This window comes from Corapipo altera, unplaced genomic scaffold (genome assembly GCF_003945725.1).
Source record: "Corapipo altera isolate COAL_440 unplaced genomic scaffold, ASM394572v1 326, whole genome shotgun sequence".
Taxonomy (NCBI): domain Eukaryota; kingdom Metazoa; phylum Chordata; class Aves; order Passeriformes; family Pipridae; genus Corapipo; species Corapipo altera.
In genome coordinates, this window is record NW_020884945.1 from 1,107,163 (window position 1) to 1,129,546 (window position 22,384).

The 22,384-nt window shown below is 53.8% G+C and overlaps 1 protein-coding gene across 4 annotated transcripts in view; it reads right to left on the minus strand.

The window, feature by feature from the left end:
* Window positions 1-2,548: 2,548 nt before the first annotated feature.
* ZNF185 (zinc finger protein 185 with LIM domain) overlaps window positions 2,549-22,384 on the minus strand; it is a 42,196-nt gene continuing 22,360 nt past the window's right edge. Inside the window, exons 12-32 of one of the 4 annotated variants that reach the window (XM_027662334.1) lie at window positions 20,772-20,846; window positions 19,969-20,049; window positions 19,539-19,607; window positions 17,646-17,726; window positions 17,045-17,089; window positions 16,631-16,720; window positions 15,651-15,734; window positions 15,166-15,243; window positions 14,905-15,018; window positions 14,003-14,086; window positions 13,347-13,427; window positions 12,499-12,588; window positions 11,865-12,014; window positions 10,435-10,512; window positions 10,119-10,214; window positions 9,014-9,079; window positions 7,274-7,342; window positions 5,685-5,765; window positions 4,813-4,915; window positions 4,143-4,241; window positions 2,549-3,437 (exon numbers count right to left, since the gene is read on the minus strand). In XM_027662334.1, the coding sequence (XP_027518135.1) occupies window positions 4,143-4,241; window positions 4,813-4,915; window positions 5,685-5,765; window positions 7,274-7,342; window positions 9,014-9,079; window positions 10,119-10,214; window positions 10,435-10,512; window positions 11,865-12,014; window positions 12,499-12,588; window positions 13,347-13,427; window positions 14,003-14,086; window positions 14,905-15,018; window positions 15,166-15,243; window positions 15,651-15,734; window positions 16,631-16,720; window positions 17,045-17,089; window positions 17,646-17,726; window positions 19,539-19,607; window positions 19,969-20,049; window positions 20,772-20,846 (1,714 nt within the window). In that variant the 3' untranslated portion in view covers window positions 2,549-3,437. Of the gene's footprint in view, window positions 3,438-4,142; window positions 4,242-4,812; window positions 4,916-5,684; window positions 5,766-7,273; window positions 7,343-9,013; window positions 9,080-10,118; window positions 10,215-10,434; window positions 10,513-11,864; window positions 12,018-12,498; window positions 12,589-13,346; window positions 13,428-14,002; window positions 14,087-14,904; window positions 15,019-15,165; window positions 15,244-15,650; window positions 15,735-16,630; window positions 16,721-17,044; window positions 17,090-17,645; window positions 17,727-19,538; window positions 19,608-19,968; window positions 20,050-20,771; window positions 20,847-22,384 lie in introns of all 4 variants that reach the window. The other 3 variants (XM_027662333.1, XM_027662335.1, XM_027662336.1) reach the window with 3 other exon arrangements.

Genomic DNA, 22,384 nt, shown 5'->3' on the forward strand with positions numbered 1-22,384 from the left:
GGGGAAAAGGGGCAAGTGATGAGGAAATGAGGTGAATGAGGGGAAGGGGGTGAGTGTGGGGAAAAGGGACAAGTGTGAGGAAAAGGGGTAAGGGAGGAAAATGGGGGAGTGAGAGGCGGGAAGGGGAGAGTGAGGAGGGGGAAAGGGAATGAATGAGGGGCAAGGCAGAGGGCTGAATGAGAAGGAAAGGGTCTCTCCCCGTGCATCGATCCGGAAAAAGACACAAAATAAAACTTGGCCAGGATCTCCCAAAGCCCTGGGGAGTGTAAGGGCTCCTCAGGGCACTGTTTCATCAGGCAACAATAAAAACACCATCATTCCTCCGACATCCTCCTCCCAAACCCTCCCAAATGTGCATGTAGGACCCAAACACACCCTCTGGCACCTTTTGATAAGAAGCACTGGATGTTTTTGCAGCCACCAAGGCCAAGGGCTGTGAGCAGAACCTGTTTTATTGTGCCAGTCAGCCCGAACACCCAGTCCAGCCTTGGCACTTGTCAAGGTTTGTCCTGGTTTTTGTTGGTCTTGAGATGATTTTGTCCGTTCTGTTAATTTTCAGGTGTTCAGGGAAGGTCTGGAACTGTGCAGAAAAGGGGATCTCTGGAAGCAGGGTGCCCTGTGCCACCACACAGTGCCTGTGGTGCCAGCTGGGGTTTGCCTCCATCTCTGTTCAGTCACTGGCAGCACGTTTCATAGCTGTTTATTTATGTGTTTCTTTTACTTATCTTTTATTTATATATTGTTATTTCTTAATAAATAATAAATTATTATAATTTATAATAAACTATCTTATTAGTTGTAACGTTATGTTAACATATTAATAATGAATAAGTTACTTTGTAATAATTTTTGTTATATTATTATTATTATATATTTATTATTATAATCTATATTTGAGTTCATGTGAAGTAAACTAGTCAGGGTTTGTCCCCACAAGCAGCAGGATCCTGAGTGAAATAAGATCCTCCTGTGAAAGAAAATATGTCATGTAGGAGAAATCTGTGTGCAGGTGACCCTTCTCCACAGATACATGGGGATACCAGGAAATGGGAAGATTTCTCTCTTTAAATCAAAGTAATTTCTTTTTTGCTCATAAGGGGTAGGTCAGTAATTTTTCCAAAGTTCAGGCCAAAACGAATTATGAAGCATAACATTTAAGGGTTGCTGGAGGTTCCTTTTGGGTGATACAGGTTGTTAAGGGGGGGAAAACCACCCCTTGAATCCTTTGTGATGCTCTACACGCAGTTATGGATGACAGTTCTGAGCCTGATCCCAGGAAATGTGTGAGGAAAGGACAAGGAGGACCCCCAGGACCAGCAATCCAGACCCCTTGGTGGACACAGGGAGGATTTCTCAGCTCAGGGCCCTCTGAGGATCGTAAATTATGGAGTTGTAAAGGTTGGAAAAGCCCTCCAAGACCGTGGAGTCCAACCCTTCCCCAGCACTGCCAAGGCCACCACTGACCTGTGTGCCCAAGTGTCACATCCACAGGGCTGTCAAATCCCTCCAGGGATGGATGGGGACTCCACCCCTGCCCTGGGCAGCTGTGCCAGGGTTGGACAATGTTTTTGTGAAGGAATTTTCCCAACATACATCCTGACCCTCCCCTGGCACAGCTGGAGGCCGTTCCCTCCCCTCCTGTCCCTTGTTCCCTGGGAGCAGAGCCCGGCCCCCCTCATATCCCCCCTCCTGTCAGGGACTTGCAGAGCCAGAAGGTCCCCCCTGAGCCTCCTTTTCTCCAGGCTGAGCCCCCCCAGCTCCCTCAGCTGCTCCCAAACACAGAGCACTGGGGATCAGGGCTCCCTTTCCCCAGGATATCACAGGTTTTTGGGACAACCAGCCAACTGAAATCTGTGGAGAAGAGCAGCCCGTATTTGCCGAGCCCCCCCCCCAGCTTTGAGGACATCCTGCTCCTCCAGCAGAGCCTTGGGTGACTTCAGGGATGGGCCACCCAGGAGCACAAATGGCACAGCCCAGGAGCTCGGAGGGCACTGACAGGAGATGTGACACGAGACACAGGGCAGGGAGGGACACGAGAGCTGAGGCTGTTTTATTAGAGCTGAGCGCTGAGGGGAGACAATTCCTACAGGAGACACAGAGCTGGGGGGAGGCTGCCCAACATGGACAGCTCCTGCTCCTTGTAAGGCTGTCAGGAAGGCTGGAACCATCCAGGAACACATTCCTTCTGCAGCTTATCTTCTGCTTTGCTACTTTAAACAATCCCCCCCCCCCAACCCTGGCGGAGCAGGGGCTGTACCAGTCCACCCCCACCACCAGGACTGGTCCCAGTAAGGAACTCCTGGATGTGTTTTCCACACATTCTTCCCTGTGAGGGTGGGGAGGTCCTGGCACAGGTTGCCCAGAGAAGCTGTGGCTGCCCCTGGATCCCTGGAAGTGTCCAAGGCCAGGTCTAGTGTCCACCTGGGAAGGTGTCCCTGCCCCTGGCAGGGGGTGGAACTGGATGGGCTTTAAGGTCCCTTCCCACCCAAACCATTCTGGGATTCTCTGCTTCCTGATGCTTCCCACAAGAAAACACTAAGTCTGGATGCTTTTAAAACACAGAGGCTGACTTTCAGGATTTGGCATCCAGCATTCCCAGCCTCTGAATTAAGAGCTAAAAGGACACAATTCTGATTTCTGTGAGTGGAAGTTCAGTTCTGTGAGTGAGCATCTGTGCTGTAAATAATTCACAGCGATGAGGGGCACTGGGCAAAGCCTTGGGAGGAGTGGGGGGACACTGGGATTGCAGTGGAGCTCTTTTTGGGAGAGGGGATGGAGATGCCCCTTCTCTGGCACGTGAGACACCTGCCCTCAGAGCTGGGTTAAAGGAGCAGGGGAAGGACAGTGTTATCTTCCCAAACAGGCAGCACTTGAGGAGGCAGAAGAGGAATTAAAACTGACACACAATTAGAGTAGAGCCAGCCTGCCAGCGCTCCTGGAATCCCATGGACAGCAAATGGAAATCAGGCAGAAGCTATTCCTAGGCTGAATTTGGGGGTGAAAGAAGTAGAAATAGGCTTTTGCTAAGAGCTAAATTCAAACCCTTCCCAAGAATCCAAATTTAGTGTTGAAGGCTCCTGGTGCCCATGTGCCAGCTCCCACAGCCTGGCTGCACATGGGAAAGAAGGAAATATAGAACCAGGAAAGGCCCATGGCAATGAGCTCCCATAAACCTGAGGAGCTCTGCCTGACTCCCAGACCTTTGGAAAACCAGATCTTTGAGGATGAGGCTGCCTTGTCTCATTCCCATCATTGTCTCCGTGCAGGTGACAGTGACAGGGTGTTAAAGTCACTCATGGCCAGGGGGCAGTGAGAGGGGAAAGAACTGGAGGAAAGCAGGAGCAGGAATTCTGCTCTCTTGGCCAGTCAGGAGCTGCCAGCTATATTCCAATGCTGCTGTGGACTTCCAGGGGCTGCCTTTCCAGCTCTGCAGAACCCTGGAAGCAGATAATGAGCAGGTGAGCACATGGAGCAGGGTGAATGGAGGTCAGTGGGGCAGGGATGGGCTCACCAGTCACATCACATTACAAGGAACAAGGAGCAGTGAGGTAGGAGCCCCTTTCCCTCCCCCTCCTCCTCTCAGCAGCAGGAGGACAGGAGGCCTCTACAACCCAGTGCAGGAGCTGCCATGGTGCCTCCTGCCCCTTCCAGCTAATCAGACAAAACCAAACCATGTCCAGCCCACTGATCTGTTGGCAGAGTGTCCAGCTCCACTTTTCCCAAAGGTTTTCATCTCAAAGGATCTTTACACAAAGGAGCAGCTGCACCTGCCACCAAAGTGCTGCTCCTTGTCAGAGGAATGTTACAGCTCCGAACCACCCGCAGCAGGTCAGTCCAGGACACAGGGAGGGACCTTTAATCACCTCCCAAGAGGACTCTCTCCCTCTGAGGGACACTTCTGTCATCACTCGAGCCAGCCCCTGCCTGTCACCCCCGGGAAGCTGTTTGTCACCAAGATTCTGGCTCCAACTAACACCCCCCAGGGCCAGCTCGAGCGTAATTCTGCACCAAGGTCACTGCTTCCCACTGAGGGGCCACAGGAAGATCCCAGCATGGATCCCTCAGGGTTTAAATGCCCTTCAGTCAGGGAAGTCTGAGCTCTCACCCCCTGCTGACCCCAGAAAGGGGCACTGCAAACTCACCTAGAAGAGTTTCTCGTAGCATTTGTCGCAGTGGACAATGTCCCGGTGGATGAATATTTTATCCAGGAGATCTCCCATTGCTTTGTGGCAAATTCCACACTGCCAAAGGGAAAACAAGGAAGTCAGACAGCAACCAAAGCCCCACACAGGAATGACAGCAGGGAGAGAACAATCTCTGCATTGTTTTATAAGGGGCTGAGGGTGTGACCTTTGAGGCTGAACAGCAAAATGGACCTGGAGGCCTCCTCCTCCCACCCTCTCCACGCCTCCTCCTCCCACCCTCCCCATGCCTCCTCCTCCCACCCTCCCCATCCCCACAGACTTTCCCTGTAAACTTTGTAAGCTTTGAGGCTTCAGCCAGCCCTGTGTTGGGGCACAGAGGCCACAAAGCAGCAAGTCTGCCCCAGGGACAGCGACATGAGGGTGTCCTGAGTGTGCTGCTAGTGATAAAGAATCCTCCTTGTTCTAACACACATTCATTCCAGCACCTGAAAAGCTTCTGGGGATACAACCAACACCTGGGACTGCCCAACTTCGTTTGTCCCGACGCGACGCAAGCCTTTGGCACACGCTGGATCCATCACTCTGAAAGCCTGAGGATGGAATTTGCACCAATATCCTCCCTCTCCCTCCATTCCCAGCAGCTCAGGGAAGCAGCAGAGAGGTTTACCCTGAAGCAGTACTCGTGGCAGTGGATGTTCAGGTGCTCTATGATGATCTTGGGGCAGTCCCGGATCTCGCGGCTGCAGTAACTGCACACGGGGTCACTGGACCTGGGCAGGACAGAAGGATGGATTCCTCTGCAACACCAGCTGGTTCCAGTCCCAGCACTGGTGGCAGAGGCTTTTACCAACCCCTGTGAGCAACCAGCTCCCACATGTGTCAACCAACTGGACAGGTGCTGTCCCAGGGGTGCAGGATAGGTCTTAGAATCATGGAGTGGTTTGGGTTGGGAGGGACCTTAAAGCTCATCTCCTTCCACCCTCCTCCTGTGGGCAGGGACACCTCCCACTATCCCAGGTTGCTCCAAGCCCCGTCCAACCTGGCCTTGGACACTTCCAGGGATTCAGGGGCAGCCACAGCTTCTCTGGGCAACCTGTGCCAGGGCCTCACCACCCTCCCAGGGAAGAATTTGCTCCTAATATCCCATCTAAACCTACTCTCTGTCAGTTTGAAGCCATTCCCTGTGTCCTATCACTCCAGGCCCTTGGAAATAGTCTCCCTCCATCTTTCTTGCAGGCTCCTTTTAGGTCCTGGCAGGCCACAATTCGGTCACCCCAAAGCTTCTCTTCTCCAGACTGAACAATCCCAACTCTCTCAACCTATCCTCCCAGCAGAGCTGCTCCATCCCTCTGATCACCTTCTTGGCCTCCTCTGGCCTCTCTGACTTCAAGGCAATGTCATTGTATTTTCCAAAGATCCCTCCATGCTGCTGTTCCACCCACCCCCCCCCCCCCCAATATCCTCAAAAAATCAAACCCTTCCAGTCATTTCTGGGTCAGGGTTTGCTGAGCCCCCCAAGGCAGCCCCGACCTGTCCTACCTGTGCAGGGGAGCACTGGACAGGTAACTGTGGTGGCTGTAGCTGGTTCTGTCCACATCAGTCAGATCCACAAGGCTGCCACTGGAGATGGGGAAAATACAGGAAGAGAATCTCAGCTGCAATCATGAATCATGGATGCAGGGATCTGGAATGTCCCAGCACCTGTTCCTTGGGGAGAAGCTCCCCAAGTTTCCTTCCCAGCAGGTCAGCATAGGACACAAGGAAGGACATTTTAATCACCTTTAACTACAATTCTGCACCTCTAAGGGACATTGGGAACATCCTGGAGGAGGGAGGGAGCAGGAGGAAGCAGTTTCTTTCCCTGCTCCATCATTTAGTGTTGCCCTTTCCATCAGGGAAATGCCTTTCCAGGGCTGGTTAGGGGGTCAGGCAGCCCGTGCTGGGGGTCCCACTCCAGGAGTTGGGAAATGGAGCTCAGGAAGGGGCTGAGAAGAGCCAAAAATTTGGGCAGTGCAAGCTCCCTCTGCTCTCTCCCTTCTCCAGTATATTCCCAACCCCATGCTCCCACCCCTTGCCAGCCATCAGACCATCCACCAACCAGGTTATCTCATGAAAATGTCAGAAAAGGCAGGATTAGGTGGGCTGGGAGCAGGGATACAAGGAGGGGGAGCATATTTTCCACTGGCAAAATCCTGCACCGGTGGCTGGACCAGCAAAGCTGTGAAATCCTGCCTCCAAAACACCAGCAACACTCCTCTGGATGTTTCCATCTGGCCCCTGGAAATAGGACCTGTTTTCATTGCTCACTGAACTCCCAAACCCTGCCCTGTTCTGCAGGAAAAGGCAGGGAGCACATCCCTAGTCTCACCCAGCTGAGTGTTCCCTCCCTGCCTGGCTTTCCTGGATATTTGGCTTATCTTGGGCTGCTGACAGCGGCTTTGCTGAGCTCCAGGACAGGCTGGAGATTTCCAGGCTGTAATCAGCTCCCCCAGGAATGCCAGCACAGCGCTGAGGGAGGCTCAGTGCCAGCGGGGAAGCATCAAACTGGGGTTAACTGGTGCCACAGCACTGGAAGGATGATTTCCATCGGGCCAAACCCTGCTCTGGGCCACACTGCTGCCAGTCTGGAGCAGCTTCACTCAGTTACCTTCAAGCAGAACACAGAAGACTGAAGATTTAAGCTTGAAAACGGCCTAATCTAACTTTTTTAAACTCAAAAAATAACTCTTTTTTGAGCGAGAACCCCCAACCTCCACGTTTTGCTCACCACCTCCAATCGTTTGTCTACGTGTTCAGGTGGCCAGTGAAGCCTCGCGGTGGCCAAATATGCAGCCTAAAAACCTGCAGGGTGGTGTTTGCATCCACCTCAGAGACCACCCCGCTCCAAGGGGAGCTTCCCTGCCCCCTGGGAGCGGTGGGACAGAGGGAGGAGTTGTCACAACTGGGTCCTCACCCAGCAAAACTCTGCTCCCCAATTAACAGGGCTAATTAACTGCGGAACTCCGAGTGCTCCGGCCCCTGGAGCCGGGTGGGAGGTGTGAGCTGGCAAAGCCGCGTGCTGGGCCGGGCACACGCGTGTGTGTGACACAAGTGTGTGACACACGAGTGTCCCCGGCCGCTCCTCGTACCTTCCATAGCGCGGGGAGGCTGGAAAGCCGCCGGTGTTCACGTACTCCTTCACAAAGAGGATCCCTCTCCTAAGGAACCAGAACCGGAAGCATTTGCATGAGAAAAGAGTGGAGCTAATGAGAGACCACGCGTGTGTGTGTGTGTCTGTGTCTGTGTGTGTGTCTGTGTGTGTGTGCGTGTGCCGGGACACGGGACGGGATGCTGTTGTCCTGGGATAAATCCCGGAGAGCGAGCATTGTTGCTAAAGAACACCTAATACACTCCCCTCTAATTACCCCACCAAAACAAATCAAGTTAATTAGGAAGAATGGGATGCATAATGTAACCCTTTCATCCAGTTATCCGCCGGTTTTGCAGGGATAAGTCCTTCCCAGCTCGTGTCAGGATTATTCACACAATGAGCGCGGGGAGAGCTCGCGGTTCTGCCCGCGGGCACCAGACCCGACTGGCACAGCGCTGCTTCCCGGCGCTGCTCCGCCTCTGGAATATCCCCAGGGTTTTCAGCCAGCGCTGGTTTGTCTGGGGATGGTTTTGCTCCCTTTGCATATTCATATCCCCGCCTCTCCCCGCTCCCGGTTTCAGAATTCCATGCCCCCTGTGCGTGCAGCTGTGCCCCGGCTGAGCTCTGCCCTGTGCCCCCAGCTCTGCCCGCAACCACGACACGAACTCATCAGGCTCTTTCTCCACGGGGCATTTTCACTGCTGCCTAAAAGCTACAATTAATCCTCTCTCCTTACACGGGCAAACTAAGCCCTGGCACAGCTGAGGAAAGAAGAGCCCTTCTTTGTATTTTTTTAACTGAGAAAAACCACTTTCTGTGTCATAGAAACATGAATCCCAGAATGGTTTGGGTTAGAAGGGCCCTTAAAGATCATCTAAAAGGACCTTAAAGCTCATCTTGTTCCACCCCATGGGCAGGGACACCTTTCACTAGCCCAGGTTGCTCCAAGCCCCGTCCAACCTGGCCTTGGACACTTCCAGGGATGGGGCAGCCACAGCTTCTCTGGGAAATCCATTCCAGCACCTCCCCACCCTCCCAGGGAAGAATTCCTTCCTTAAAACACTCTCATCTCCGATTCTAATGTGGAATATTGATGGGGAGCTGGGTCTGACCTACTGAATAACTTTAGATAGAATCCTAGGATTGTTAAGGTTGGAAAAGATCCCCAAGTCCAACCGTCAGCCCAGCAGCACCACCGTGGTCACCACTAACCCATGTTCCCAGGGGCCACATCCACATATTTTCTGAACACTTCCAAGGGATGGGGACTCCACCCCTGCCCTGGGCAGCTGGGCCAGGGCTGGACAACCCTGTCCATGATGAAATTTTTCCAATATCCCACCTAACCCTCCCCTGGCACAGCTTGGGGTCGTTCCCTCTCCTCCTGTCCCTTGTTCCCTGGGAGCAGAGCCCGACCCCCCCCGGCTCCCCCCTCCTGTCAGGGGGTTGCAGAGCCAGAAGGTCCCCCCCTGAGCCTCCTTTTCTCCAGGCTGAGCCCCCCCAGCTCCCTCAGCTGCTCCTGCTGCTCCAGCCCCTTCCCAGCTCTGTTCCCTTCCCTGCACACGCTCCAACCCTCTCTATGTCCTTCTTGTGAGGGGCCCAAAACTGCCCCAGCACTGGAGATGCCTCAGCAGTGCCAGCACAGGGATAGGCACTGCCCTGGTCCTGCTGCCACAGGTGCCAAAGGCTGGGATGCCCCCCCCTCCCAGGATGGCTCTGTGCCCCCTTGGCTCTTTACCCGGCAGTGCTGGAGTCAGGGTGGAACCCGGGGCTGGAGAGCCTCTCACTGGAACTGGAGAGGAGCCTGGTGGGAGAGGGAAAATCTGTGAGCCACCACAGGAGCCAAGCTGGCAGGAGAGGACCTAAGGACCTACCCCTGCTGCTGGGAGGGCAGGTTGATAGCACAGCCCTTAACTGGCACCAAACCAGCTCCTTTTCTGCTTCCCTGGAGAAGGGGGTTGGAAAAGTCTCATTTATAGGGCCATGGGAGAGATGATCAATAAGGACAATAAGATCTTCCAATAAGGACAGACTCCAAGTGAGTCAGGCAGCCTGAATGGGAGCAGCTCTGGAGGGATTTGGCATGGGATGTGCAGCAGAAGAGGAGCAGCTGGGCCGTGGTGGCCAAAGCCAACACCACTGTCCCCAGCCCAGTCCTTGGAAAAGCTGCAGAAGGGGAAAGGTGGCAAAACTATGGAAAACAGCCTGGCCCATTGGCTCAGCCATGAGACCTGGGTTGTTTGCCTTGCAGGGAGGAGGCTGCTCTTTCCTGGAGCCATTCCAAGGCTATCCAGGGATCCTGTGCCTCCTCTTCACACCCACAATATAGTGGCCAGTCCAGATCCAACACTCAGCCCCGTTGTGGCCCCATACACGTGGGTGGGCTGGCACTGCCAGGAGGGACTGCAGGAAGCCCAGGGCAATGGTATTCCATACTGGATAGATCCTGCCCTCCCAACAGCCCCGTTCTGGGAGCAGTTCAGTCGTTTGATCATTGACTTTCTGGGGACACTGATCTTGTCTCTCAAAGTCTCTCTTCGCTTTGAGCTCTTTTTTCCCAAAGCAAAAGCCAGTTCTTGGCCAGGGACCAGCTCTCCATCCTCCTGCCCCTCTGCTCTGGCATCCCACATGGTGGGAAACCTCCAGAGACCAGAGATGGATGTATTCCAGGCCCTGTGCTGGGCAGCTTTTGCTAGGAATGGTTTAAGAGTAGGTCTGTGCCTCTGGAATGGTTTCCACTCCCTGGAAACTGTTTCTCTCTTAGCTCTTGGCTTTGCTTCCTGGCTTCTCTTCCCCAAATTTCATGGAAGTTTCCCTCACAACCACCACAGCTGCCCATTTACCTGGTGCTGTTGTAGTTCAGGCTGTCCATGTAGAACGGCACCCTGTGGCTTCTCTGGGCCATGGACATACTGGGATCTCTGGGAAGGGAGTCATGGCTATGGGAAGGAAGTGGTGCAGTCTCAGGCTCTGATCCTGTGCACGTGAGGGATCCTCACAAGCGCTGGGAATCTTGGCTGAATGTCCCTGCTGGGCCCCAAACTCCCCCACACTCCACAGGCATCGCCCGCTCAGGGAATCGGGACATCCCAGTGGATGAACAAAGGGAGCAGTGGGGTGGTTTGGGGTTTGAAAGGTTTGGATGCCCCCCTGACTCACCGCCCAGCCGGGGGGGTGAACTCCCCGTGCCCCCTGGCACCGTTGGATCGGCTGCTCCCGTCGGGATCCAGGGTGGGCCTGGCGAGGAAGAACAAAGCCCTGAGCACGTTGTAGTGCCTGGAATCCCCACCCAGCAGTGCCCACCATGGCTCTGGCTGCTGGCTGTTGATGATCTCAGAGGTCTTTTCCAACCACAGAGATTCCATGATTCCACGGTGCAATCCCTCCACACCCCACATTCCATGCCCAGGAGAGCAGCCTCCAAACCCAATCCCTGAGCATTAGGATATATCCAACGAACATATCCAAGATTGTTTCCTTCCCACTGTACCCCCTGTGTGTGTGCCCTGCTGCCCAGCTGGCCCACCCCGCTGCCAGTCCCTGGAATCCCCACTCAGCAGTGCCCACCATGGCTCTGCCACTGCCCAGCCCTGGCACAGCTGCCCAGGGCACTGGTGGAGTCCCTGTCCCTGGAAGTGCTCAAAAACACGTGGATGTGGCACCTGGGGACATGGCTTGGTGGTGGCCATGGTGGGGGAGCTGGGTTGGCTGTTGGTGATCTCAGAGGTCTTTTCCAACCACGATTCCATGGTGCATTCCCTCCACACCCCACATTCCATGCCAGGACAGTAGCCCCCAAACCCAACCCCTGAGCATTGGGACATATCCAATGGATATATCCAAGATTGTTTCCTTCCCACTGCACCCCCTCCACATGCTGCCAGCCCTGCCCACTTTCCCTTTTCCCAAGCCAGAAATCCTTAGAAGAATGGCTTTAACCCATGGACACAGCTCAGGCTCTTTCCACAGGGAAAATGAGCCCATGGCTGATGGTCATGTGAGGGCAGGGTTAGGTGGGATATTGGGAAGGAATTCCTGGTTGGGAGGGTGGGGAGGCCCTGGCACAGGTTGCTCAGAGAAGCTGTGGCTGCCCCATCCCTGGAAGTGTCCAAGGCCAGGTTGGATGGGGTTTGGAGCAACCTGGGCTAGTGGAAGGTGTCCCTGTCCATGGCAGGGGGTGGAACTGGATGGGCTTTAAGGTTTCCAGCCCAAACCATTCCATGATTCCCTGATTCTGTGAAATGTTGTCTCCAACCCTGCCAGCTGAGTTGAGGAGGATCTCAAGGCTCTCAGGAGGATTTTAATTCCAAGGCCTAGAGCTGCTGCTGGTGAGGTAGGAACGTCTTCCCCAAAGTTCCTCATGTTGTACTTTGTCCCAGGTGTACAGTCCTGTGACAGGCCCAAATCCATGAGGATTTAATACTGCTGTTCCCTCTGGGAACAAAATCCTGTTCTCACTCCTCGATGGTACAACCTGGAGCAGAGTTTCTGTCAGATCATTCTGTACCAGCAGTTTTCCCTGCCTCTGCATCTTAAACCCTCCATGCCCAAACCTTCCACCCCCAAACCCTCCATCCCCAAACCCTCACCTCCTGGTGCTGAACACTTGGCTGTCCACGTAGGCCGGGATCCTGTGGCTGGGAGCTGTCCCAAAGAAGGGCTGGGGGTCCTGGTACAAGGGCACAGGGTGCTGGCTCTCATGGGCACTGAGAACACTCTCTCTGGAGCTGAAGTCAGACCTGCTGAAGAATTAAAGTCAATTTGACCATAAAGCCAATGACTGCCTGTGCTCTGCCCCCCTCACACAGGGGCTCAGGGTTTGCCAAGGCTGGATCCTGCCTCTTCCTACAGGCAAGAAGGAGAACCTGGGACATGATTTTGTTAAGACAAGCACAGAACCCCAAAATAGTTTGGGTTGGGAGGGACTTTAAAAGCTCATTTCATTCCACCAGGGACACCTTCCACTAGCCCAGGTTGCTCCAGCCTGGCCTTGGACACTTCCAAGGATGGGGCAGCCACAGCTTCTCTGGGCAACCTGTGCCAGGGCCTCACCACCCTCACAGCCAACAATTCCTTTCTATATTCCTTTGGTGAATATCATTGGATTAGGCACATTTACTGGGGCCAGGACTTCAGCCAGGTGTGTATCAAGGAGCAGGAAGGGGAAAGGAGGATGGTTTGGGAGCCACTGATGGCAGAAGCAAAGGGATATTCCCACTGTACCTGGCTGCCCCTGGGCCAGGCTCACTGTGCCTCCAGTCCTGGGCACCATCTGTGGTGGGGATGGTTTGATCCTCATGGGCTGGAGTGACCCTGGGGAGGGAGGAAAGAGCTGCATCAGCTCCAGAACCTGTGTCTGAGCCTGTCCCCTGAGGGAGGAAATGCAGGGACACCGTGGTTATAGAATCCTAAAATCCCAGAAGAGTTTGTGCTGGAAGGGACCTCAAAGATCATCCAGTTCCACCCCCTGCTGTGGGCAGGGACACTTTCCACTAGCCCAGGTTGCTCCAACCTGGCCTTGGACACTTCCAGGGATCCAGGGGCAGCCACAACTTCTCTAGGAAATCCATTCCAGCACCTCCCCACCCTCACAACCAACAATTCCTTCCCAATTTCCCGTCTGTTCCTGCCCTCTGGCAGTGGGAAGCCATTCCCTGTGTCCTGACCCTCCATCCCTTGTCCCCAGTCCCTCTCCAGCTCTCCTGGAGCCCCTTTAGGCCCTGCAAGGGGCTCTCAGCTCTCCTTGGAGCCTTCTCTTCTCCAGGGGAACCCCCCCAGCTCTCCCAGCCTGGCTCCAGAGCAGAGGGGCTCCAGCCCTGGGAGCAGCTCCGTGGCCTCCTCTGGACTCTCTCCAGTAGCTCCACATCCTTCTGATGTTCAGCTGCAGCAACTCCTGTGGAAAATCCCTGCAGTGCTGAAGGTCTGGGATGAGGGGGCAAAGGTGGCCCTGGCAGTTTATGTTGGTTTGAGAATTCACTAAGCCAAGAAATGAGCTTTTGTGATGCCTTTGGACAGGGCAGCAGGAGAACTCCGGGGGTGGGAGACACTATCCTGGTTCCCTGACTCCCCACCTGTCCCGGCGTGGCTCGGACTCATTGGCACGTGGGGGCTCTGGAGCAGGGATGCTGCTTCCTCCAGGTCCAGAGCTGGACCTGCCAAGACAGGAGACCCTTTAGAGTCTGCAAAAGTACCACTGTGCCCAGAATTCCTGTGGGATGGAGATGCAGCCTCAAGAAAAGTACAATATCCCTTCATAGGACTGTGCCAGATGGAATCATGGAATCGTTCAGGTTGGAAAAGCCCTCCAAGATCATCAAGTCCAACCCTCAACTCAGCCCCACCACCATGTTCACCATGAAACCACATCCTCAGATATTCCAAAGAGAAACAAGACAGAGGGAAAATCCAGACCTGTTAAAAAACAGGGCTGAAAGAAAAGAGAAATAAAGCTCCTGATGGGCTTCAGTTCCCTGTTTACCTTTCCCAAACTTGACACCTGAATTCTGGGTGTTTAGTTGCAACTATTATGGGTTATCCAGCAGTCCTGTGTTCTGTTTCTGTCTGCTCAGGGTGTGAGATGGCCTTGTTTGGGTCCTCAGCTCCCTCTTCCCAGCGTGGGGACTCCCAACCCCAACCCCAGCACCTTCAGTCCCTCCTCCAGAACCCCCTGCAGCAAATCCCTCCATGTTCTCCCATCAGGAAAAGCAAATCCCAGTCTTTCTCTTGCCTTCTTTCCGTGAATTCTTCGCTCTGCACATGGAATGACATCCCCTTGTCCGTGTCCCTGCTCCCACCAGTGCTGTCCTGGGACCTGGGGAGAGGAACACTCTGCTTTACACCCCCAGGTGAAGATGTTGCTCACTGAGACACTTGTGAGGAAGCCCAATTTGACCAAAAGCCTCAACTCTTTCAAATTTAGGGGGAAACTATGGACAAAAGCAAAGAAATCCTCAAAGTCCTTCCATTTGGACACTCAGCCCTGCCTGGGGAAGTTCAGAACGAGACCCAGGGTTACCACAGAGGTGTCACCCCATGCCAAATTTTATTGCTTCTGTTGGCACATGTCCCTAGAGACAGGCTCTGCTCCCAAATTTGAGGTCTAGGCAGCAAATCCTGGCAGTCCAGCTGGACAGGGTTTGCTGGCTCCAGCTAAGGAGGACCTTTTCTCCCAGGTTTTCCTATAAAACCCTGACAAAAGGTTCACCCAGCAGAAGCAGCGCTGGAATCAGGCACAAAAATGTCCCCACGTTGCACAAGTGGAGGTTTAGGTTGGATATCAGGGAAAACTCCTTCGTGGAAAGGGTTGTAAAGCACTGGAACAGGTTGCCCAGGGCAGTGGTGGAGTCCCCATCCCTGGGAATGCTCAGAAAATGGGTGGATGTGGCACTTGAGGCCACGGGTGGGTGACCACAGTGGTGGTGCTGGTTGATGGTTGGACTTGGTGACTTTAGAGGTTTTTTTCCCACCATAACAATTCCATGATTCCATGAAAAAGAGGAGCCTGGGAGAAGATTTTAAAAACAGAAGCCTGGGAGAGGATTTTGTGAGTGTGTGTATGTGGGGGAAGACACGCAAGGAATTAACCCTCATCCTCCAGGAAAAGGCAGGGGGGATTATCCAGTTCCTTACCCGACCATGCCGGGCTCATGGGCTGTGGGTTCCTGTGCCCTGGGCAGCTCTGGGTGGGCACCATGGCCAGCAGGTCCTTGGCCCCTCTCAGTGAGGCTGGTTGAGCCTGAAAACCTAAAATAAAGATCCATGATTAAGGCAGTGGAGAAAATCCCTGCTGGGGTGGGTGGGCAGACACCAATTCCCAGGACAGGAGCCACCAGGCCAGAGCTATTCCCAACATCCCAGAAGAGCAAACACCCCAGTCATCCCAGTCCTTACTCGTTCCAGTGGGGCTGGAGCTGTGCTGGGCCCTCAGGACTGGTGGAGCTGCTCCTCTCCTCGTACCCCAGGACAGACCTGCCAACCAGAAAGGCCCATCACATCCCTAAAAACTGGCACTGGAGGATACTCTGCTCACCAGGCAGGGTTTGTGCCAACCTGCACCAGGACCTTCTTTCCATCACAACAGTTGCATTTCCATATATTCCAGCTGCTTCCATATATCCCTGCTGCCACTCCAGCATCCCCGAACATTCCACTGGATTATCAGGGAATAAAAAGGGACTGACTGAACCCCACCAAGAGGAGGAAAAGTCTGGAGGCTGTGGCTCGTGTCATAGGAGATGGAGAGGGATTTAAACCTCAGTTGCTTCCATCCTCGGGGCAAAAGCTGGGAGAAGGAGCCTCTTTCTGTGCCTCCCCATTCAGGTTTCCCTTAATCCTCAGTCTTCCTCACAAACCCACTAAATTCACCCCACTCCTACCTTTTAAAGGAATATTCCATGTCCTCTCTGTGCACAGGGGCTCTCTCAGTGGGAGGAAAAGGGACATCAGGCTGCAAGCTGGACCTGTCCAAAAAACCAAGGAGTTTCCAGCTTGACAACTTTCCAGAGGCTTCAAGGGGGGTTTGTATGGAATCACAACACTGCAGTTTTATCAGCCCAGAAAACAGAAAGGAATTGTCTCAGGGAACTGATTTTCCTTCAGAAAGCCCCATTTTCACTCTCCCTAATCCAGAAGAAGAGAGGTTGTTGGTGGAACATGGAATCAGGGACTGGTTGGGGTTGGGAAGGACCTTAAAGCTCATCCAGTCCCCCCCCCCCCTTGCCATGGGCAGGGACACCTTCCACTGTCCCAGATTGCTCCAAGCCCTGTCCTTGGATAAATAAGTGAGAAAAGCAGCTCCAGGGAAATCAGTGTTTGCTGACAACAGCAGCAACTCTGTCCTGCCTCCGACAGTGTCAGGGGAGGAGATGCTCCAAAATCCTGTGGGATGGAGACACCTTGGAGATCAGTGCTAAAAGCTGCTGAATCTGCTCCCAGAATCCCAGGATGACTGAGGTTGGAAAAGCCCTCCAGGATCATCCAGTCCCCCCTGTGCCCGACCCCCACCTTGTCCCCCAGCCCAGAGCACTGAGTGCCACGGTCAGTCTTTCCTTGGACACCTCCAGGGGTGGGGATCCACCACCTCCCTGGGCAGTTCCAATGCCTGACAGCCCTTTCCAGGAAGGAATCCTTCCAGAATTCCCAGGCTGCTTCTCTGGGAAGAAGTCATGTAACAGTGAACAGAAAGACTCTGTTCCCACTGTTTATCCACACGGGATTTCCCATTTCCAGCTGCTTTGTTGCCCAATGTGGATTCTGCTTCCAACTCTACTCCGGACAAGTTATTTATTCCCACCCCAGCTTCCCTCTGGAAGCAGATCCAGTGCCATCCCCAGGCCCTGATGGTGCAGGGTCAGACCTTCCAACATCCAGGGCAGGAGAGGGCTCGTAGTGATGGAGCAGCTCGTCCGCAGCATCCCCAGGTCTGTCCCTGGAATCAGAGCTGGACCTGGAACAGGGGGAGATTGGTGGGTCCCAACAGGAAGCTCAGCAAGTTGGAGAACACAGCAAGAAGCAAAAACACCAAACAGGAGATTTTCCTGTCTCCAATGTAACATCTTCTCTTCCTGCTCAGCTCAGGGAATTTCCTGGAGGGCTGAGCCATAAATCCAACCAACCCATCCCCAAGCAGCTGGAGGATCTCAGTCCAATCTGAGGGGGTGGGTCAGGCCCACCCCTCTTTAGTGCCCTGACATTTGTCAGTGCTGGGTCAGGAGAAGACCCTCCTCACTCTAAAATCAAAAAGTGAATTTTACATTTATTTGACACTTACTTGGGTGGGTAAAGCCCATTGTTGGCTTCTGTGTGCTCAGGGAAGCTGCAAAGGAGAGACACAACTTCAGGAAGCAGCTTTGGGGAATGCTGTACAGTGATTTTCCCGTGCATTTCTTAAAAGAAAGGAGGGAATCCCTAAACTTCCCAGGGATGTCCCTGTCCACAGGGAAAATGGCAAGAAACTTTGGGGAATTCAATGCATGGGAAGCACAAATTTGGTAACTGTTGCAAAAGTAAATAAAAAGGTGGAGGTTGGAGGCTGAGAGAGACATTGAGTGTGAACCTCTCTGTACTGTTAAAACCAGAAATAAAATCCATTCCACAACTGGTTTACATTTGGGAATAAACCTGGATTTTTTTTGTGTTATTGAAAGTAAAAAGGAACAAAATATCCCACAATTTGATTGAAGAGGGCAGTGTTTTCTTTACTCCCTCCCTTAAATGAAATTTAGAGAAACTGCTGCAGTTCTGCAAAGCCCACATTGAATGTGTTTTTCCACCAGCAAATATCCAGAGATTCCAGACAGCTCCAGAGCAGCAGTTGCTGATTTGCACAACACCCACTAAAGGAATCTCAGGAGGAGATGGGAGGACTTTACCTTCCATTCGTGGAAGCCCCGGTGGCTCTGGGGGCCTCATCCCATGGGAAGGTTTCAGGCTTTTCCTTCAGAGCTTTGTCACTAGAAAAAGGAAAATTCCGGTGAAAACGTGACCTGTCAGCATTTCTGATGGATCATTCCACAATAGTGTGCTCATATTTAGTTGAGAGGAGCCCAAAATGGGGCTAAATCTATATATCAGGATAGGAGGGTCAACCACCTGAGCACAGAGGGCCTGACTGCATCTTATGGATCATGGAATGGTTTGGGTTGGAAGGACCATAAAGCACATCCAGTTCCACCCCCTGCCATGGGCAGGGACACATTCCACTAGCCCAGGGTGCTCCAATCCCCCTCCAACCTGGCCTTGGACACTTCCAGGGATGGGGCAGCCACAGTTTCTCTGGGAAATCCATTCCAGTACCTCCCCATCCTCACAACCAACAATTCCTTCCCAATATCCCATCTAACCCTCTGGCAGTGGGAAGCCATTCCCTGTGTTCTGTCCCTCCATCCCTTGTCCCCAGTCCCTCTCCAGCTCTCCTGGAGCCCCTTTATGCCCTGCAAGGGGCTCTCAGCTCTCCCTGGAGCCTTCTCTTCTCCAGGGCTCCCCCAGCCTGACCCTACTCCCACCTTTCCCTCTCCAGCCCCGTCATGCTGTGTCTCCATGTCCTCCCTTCCCTGCCGGTTCCTCCCTCGGCAGTTTGAGGTGGTTTCAGTCCTGAGGCATCCCCGAATTCCCCTGGGAGCCTGGCTTCCAACCAGGAGCAGCTCTGTGCCCCCAGTGACCCCAGGCAGGCACAAAGGGGGCCTTGTATTCCGGCTGCTCCTGCAGGGACACGCGGGGACACGGCCGTGGCTCTCAGCTCAGTGTCCACCACAGCCCAGCCTCTACCTTTCCTCGAGCACTCCAGACTTTGCTCCAGCCTGGGATGGCACTCTGGGGACATTTCCAGCCTGACTGTCACTGCTGGGGGTGCAGAGCGAGCAGCAATGAACTGTGTGTGCCCCACAAAGTCCTCTGGTGACCCCCAGCCTCCCACAGCTCTGGAAGCACAACAGGGGAGGCCACGGGGGCAGCTCTGCCTGTTCCAGTCCAGACCAGCCCCAAATCCAGAGGGCTCACCCTGGGAACAAAGGGAGCCCTGCCAATGTGGGGGATATTTTAGAGACCACAGAATCCCAGACTGGATTGGGACCTTAAAGCCCATCCTGTTCCACACCTGCCATGGGCAGAGACACCTTCCACTAGCCCAGGTTGCTCCAAGCCTTGTCCAACCTGGCCCTTGGACACTTCCAGGGATAGGGAGTCAACAATCAAGAGCCTTTCTGGAATTCTCCCGTGTGCATTCCACAGGACCAAGGAGAGGCAGATCCCTCTCTCTCAGGAGGGCCAGAACCTTCCCTGCCCTCAGCTTTGAATTCCCTGTGTCACCTGTCCTTTGGGAACCTCCGTTAGCCTTTAAATTCCCAATCAGTTCCATGTTCCTCAGGTTTTCCTCCACACAACAGAGCTTTCCACACTTCCCCACCCCCTCCAGATTTCCCACAGAGGCCCAGAACCCACAGCAGCAGGAGCCACTGGCCACTGAGGGTCAACACATCCCTTGCAGGTGAAAAAGCTCCCCAGGGAATGGCAACTGGAGCAGGAAAATAAAATGAAATGCATGAACAAGAGTGTTTAGGGACTGAGGCAGAGAGCAGGATCCTGCAGGGAGGGGAAGGAAGGGTGGAGAACACCGACAAGCTGCAGCTCAGCCAGCGGATGATGCTCTTGGAATGCAGCCCAGGCTGGAGGGATCCTGTCCGGGGGGCACCGGGAGCAGGTGGATGCTGTTCCTGAGCAAAGAGCTTGTGTTGAGCAGAACAGAGCAGCCCCTCCCCACTCCTTACCTGTCCCCACGCTGTGTCACAGCCTCCCAGGAGGATTTCCCATTCAGGGCCTGGCTGTCCTCACCATTCCTGCAGGGAGAACAGCAGGAAGCGTGAGGGAGGGGGCTGAGGGGCAGCCTGGGGCACAGGGGGGTGTTTGTTGGGATTGTGCTGCCAACAGGGCAGGGATTGGGGTCAAACAAGAGCAGGTTCAAAGAGCTGCAGGTTTGGGCTCATTTCCTCAGCACAGAGAACCAGGTGATGTCCAAGCTGTGGGAGGTCCATCTGGGAATGTTTCCTCCAGGATTGCTGATGCTTTTGGGAAGTGCTCCTCTCCTCAGTTCCCTCTGCTGAGTTCTTGCTGTGTCCTGGATGTGTCTCCAGGAAAACCCCTCCCCAAGCAGAGCCAAACGTCCCTTTCCTGGGGAGCCTGAGGGGCCAAGAGACCCACCTGATTCCAGCAGAAGTGGAGCTTCTCCCTGAAGTTTCCCTCAGGGATGGGGATGTTTGGCTCCTGCTGTCTGTCGTGGGGCTGCAAGAGAAGGGAAAGAACGAGGCTGTCACTCCTCACCCAACCAGCTCCCTCTGCAGCTGCCCAAAACTGTCCTGCTTGAAGAGTCCCTTTTGGGAATGGAGAAAGTGGAAATGAATCCTCACTGTTTTCAACCCACTCATTTACAGAGTTATCTTATTAAAACCTTTAAATTGAAACCAAACCACTGCTGTTTGCCAGGAATATCCACCTCCTGCAGTGACACCCCAACAAACACACCAGAAGCAGGGAAGTAGCAAAAAACACTTCACCATGTTTGCAGTGAAAACCATTTCACCACTTTTTATACCCTATTCATGGATTCAGCCAAAAAAAAAAAAAGGAAAACAACTGAAAATTATTCCCCTACACCTGTTTTGGCAAGAAAGAGTTGAGCTGGATGGGGCTTGGAGCAACCTGGGGTAGTGGAAGGTGGAACAAGATGAGCTTTAAGGTCCATTCCAACCCAAACCATTCCATGATTCTGTGTTTGGGGTTTTTCCTTTCACATCCTGAGGTTTTCTCTCAGGATGTTGCGAAATCCTTGGAGGACATGACACGGATTTTAGACATAAAACCTTTTCAAAACAGCTCTCTGCAGCTAGGAAAAGGTCTTCTATGTTCAAGGCCGACAGATTTGGGTCATTTCCCCTCCCTGAGGGGGACTCTCCGACCTACAGCCCCCAGAATTATCCCAGATATCCTGGCTGTGCTGCACTTACCTGGAGGGAGAGGCTGCTGCTGCCTTTGGCTCATCCCAGGAAGATCCAGGGGTGGTTTTCCTTGGCCTATCAGCACTGACAAAAAACCCAAACGACAAAGCATTAGAGACAAGGGATTTTTAGGAGCTTTTTTCCTGTGGGGGTCCTGCTTTCTGCCCCACAGCTCTTGTCTCTCCCTGGGTGTCCCTGTGCCCCGTGGCACTGCTGGGACTCACACCTGCCTTTCTGCTCAAGGACCCCGTTTTACAAATTGATTTTTTCCCCTTTACCAAAAGCTGCAGCTCTTCCTATGCCCAGCCCGTGCATTTGTGCAACAAACTCCCCCAAAATGCACAGCTGAAAGCTCAGAATTCCCCAAAATCGAGTGATGTGAGGGAAGGAGGGAAACTGCTCCCCAGCCCTGCCTCAAACCTGCCCCACAAGGGCACGAAATCAGCGCCGGAATTCCCGAGGCAGCTCCTTCATCCCGAGAATAAAGCAGCTGGGGCTGAAAGGCCCCATTTATTGGGCTCCCTGCTGGGCCCACGAAGGCCCAGAGTGGCAGAGAAGCTCATAATGCCCTGCCTGGCGTCCAGCCACCCCTCAGAGCAGGGACATGGAGCTGAATCCCAAATGAAACGGCTCTGCCTGAAAACAGAGGAGGATTCTCCCTCCCAGGGCAAATATTCCTGGTTCAGCTAAACTTTCCTGCATCTCCCTCAGCCCCACACCCTGTGCCAGCTGCTCCTGCCCAGTGTGGGCTGAGGAGGTCTGTCATTCCATGGCAGGAACATTCCAGGTTGTCTGTTGTCCCTGGGAGAGGGACTGGGGCCGACACCTGCCCTCAAAATCAGTTTGAAGACAATGAACCTCCCACCCCCCTCTGCTCGCACCCATCACAGCAGAATAACCAAATCTCAGGCCTAGGAAAGCAGAGCTGGCTCGGGGATGGGAATACCAGGATATGGAGTATTTGGGATGGGGGTGAGGGGGGCAGTTCACACAGCCAAGCTGGGCAGGAAGAGAAAACTTTTGCTGTCTCAGGGCTGGGCGAGGGTTGCTCTGACTCCTCCTGGGATTGTCTTCCCTCAAGGGCCACCAAGGCTCATTCCTGGTGGAGACAGGACTGAGGGGGCTGTGGAGGGAGATCAGGAGGGGCTCAGGGCCAGCTTCTGCCTCTTCAGCTCCCTGAGAGGCCTTAATGTTGCAGTGAAATGTTAAAGGTGGCATTCAAGGCTGTTTGCCACGCCCAGGGCTGGCACTTGGTACTTGGTGACACTGCCCTGTCCCTTTGGCTGCCCCTTTGTTTCCCCAGGAGAGCTGAGGTCATCGTTCACTTTGGATTCTTTCCTTAGGAAAGGACAATCAGGATTTCAGAATCATGGAATGACAGGATGCTTTGGGTTGATGGAGACCTTAAACACCTCGTGCCACCCCCTGCCACGGGCAGGGATACCTTCCACCAGCCCAGGTTGCTCCAAGCCCCGTCCAGCCTGGCCTTGGACACTTCCAGGGATGGAGCAGCCACAGCTTCTCCGGGAAGCCTCCTTTGCAAACCTTCCATCTCTGGTTGTGCTCAGGGAGCTGCTGCCTTGCAGAGAAATGCACTTATCCCCAAACCAGCGAGCCCTGGC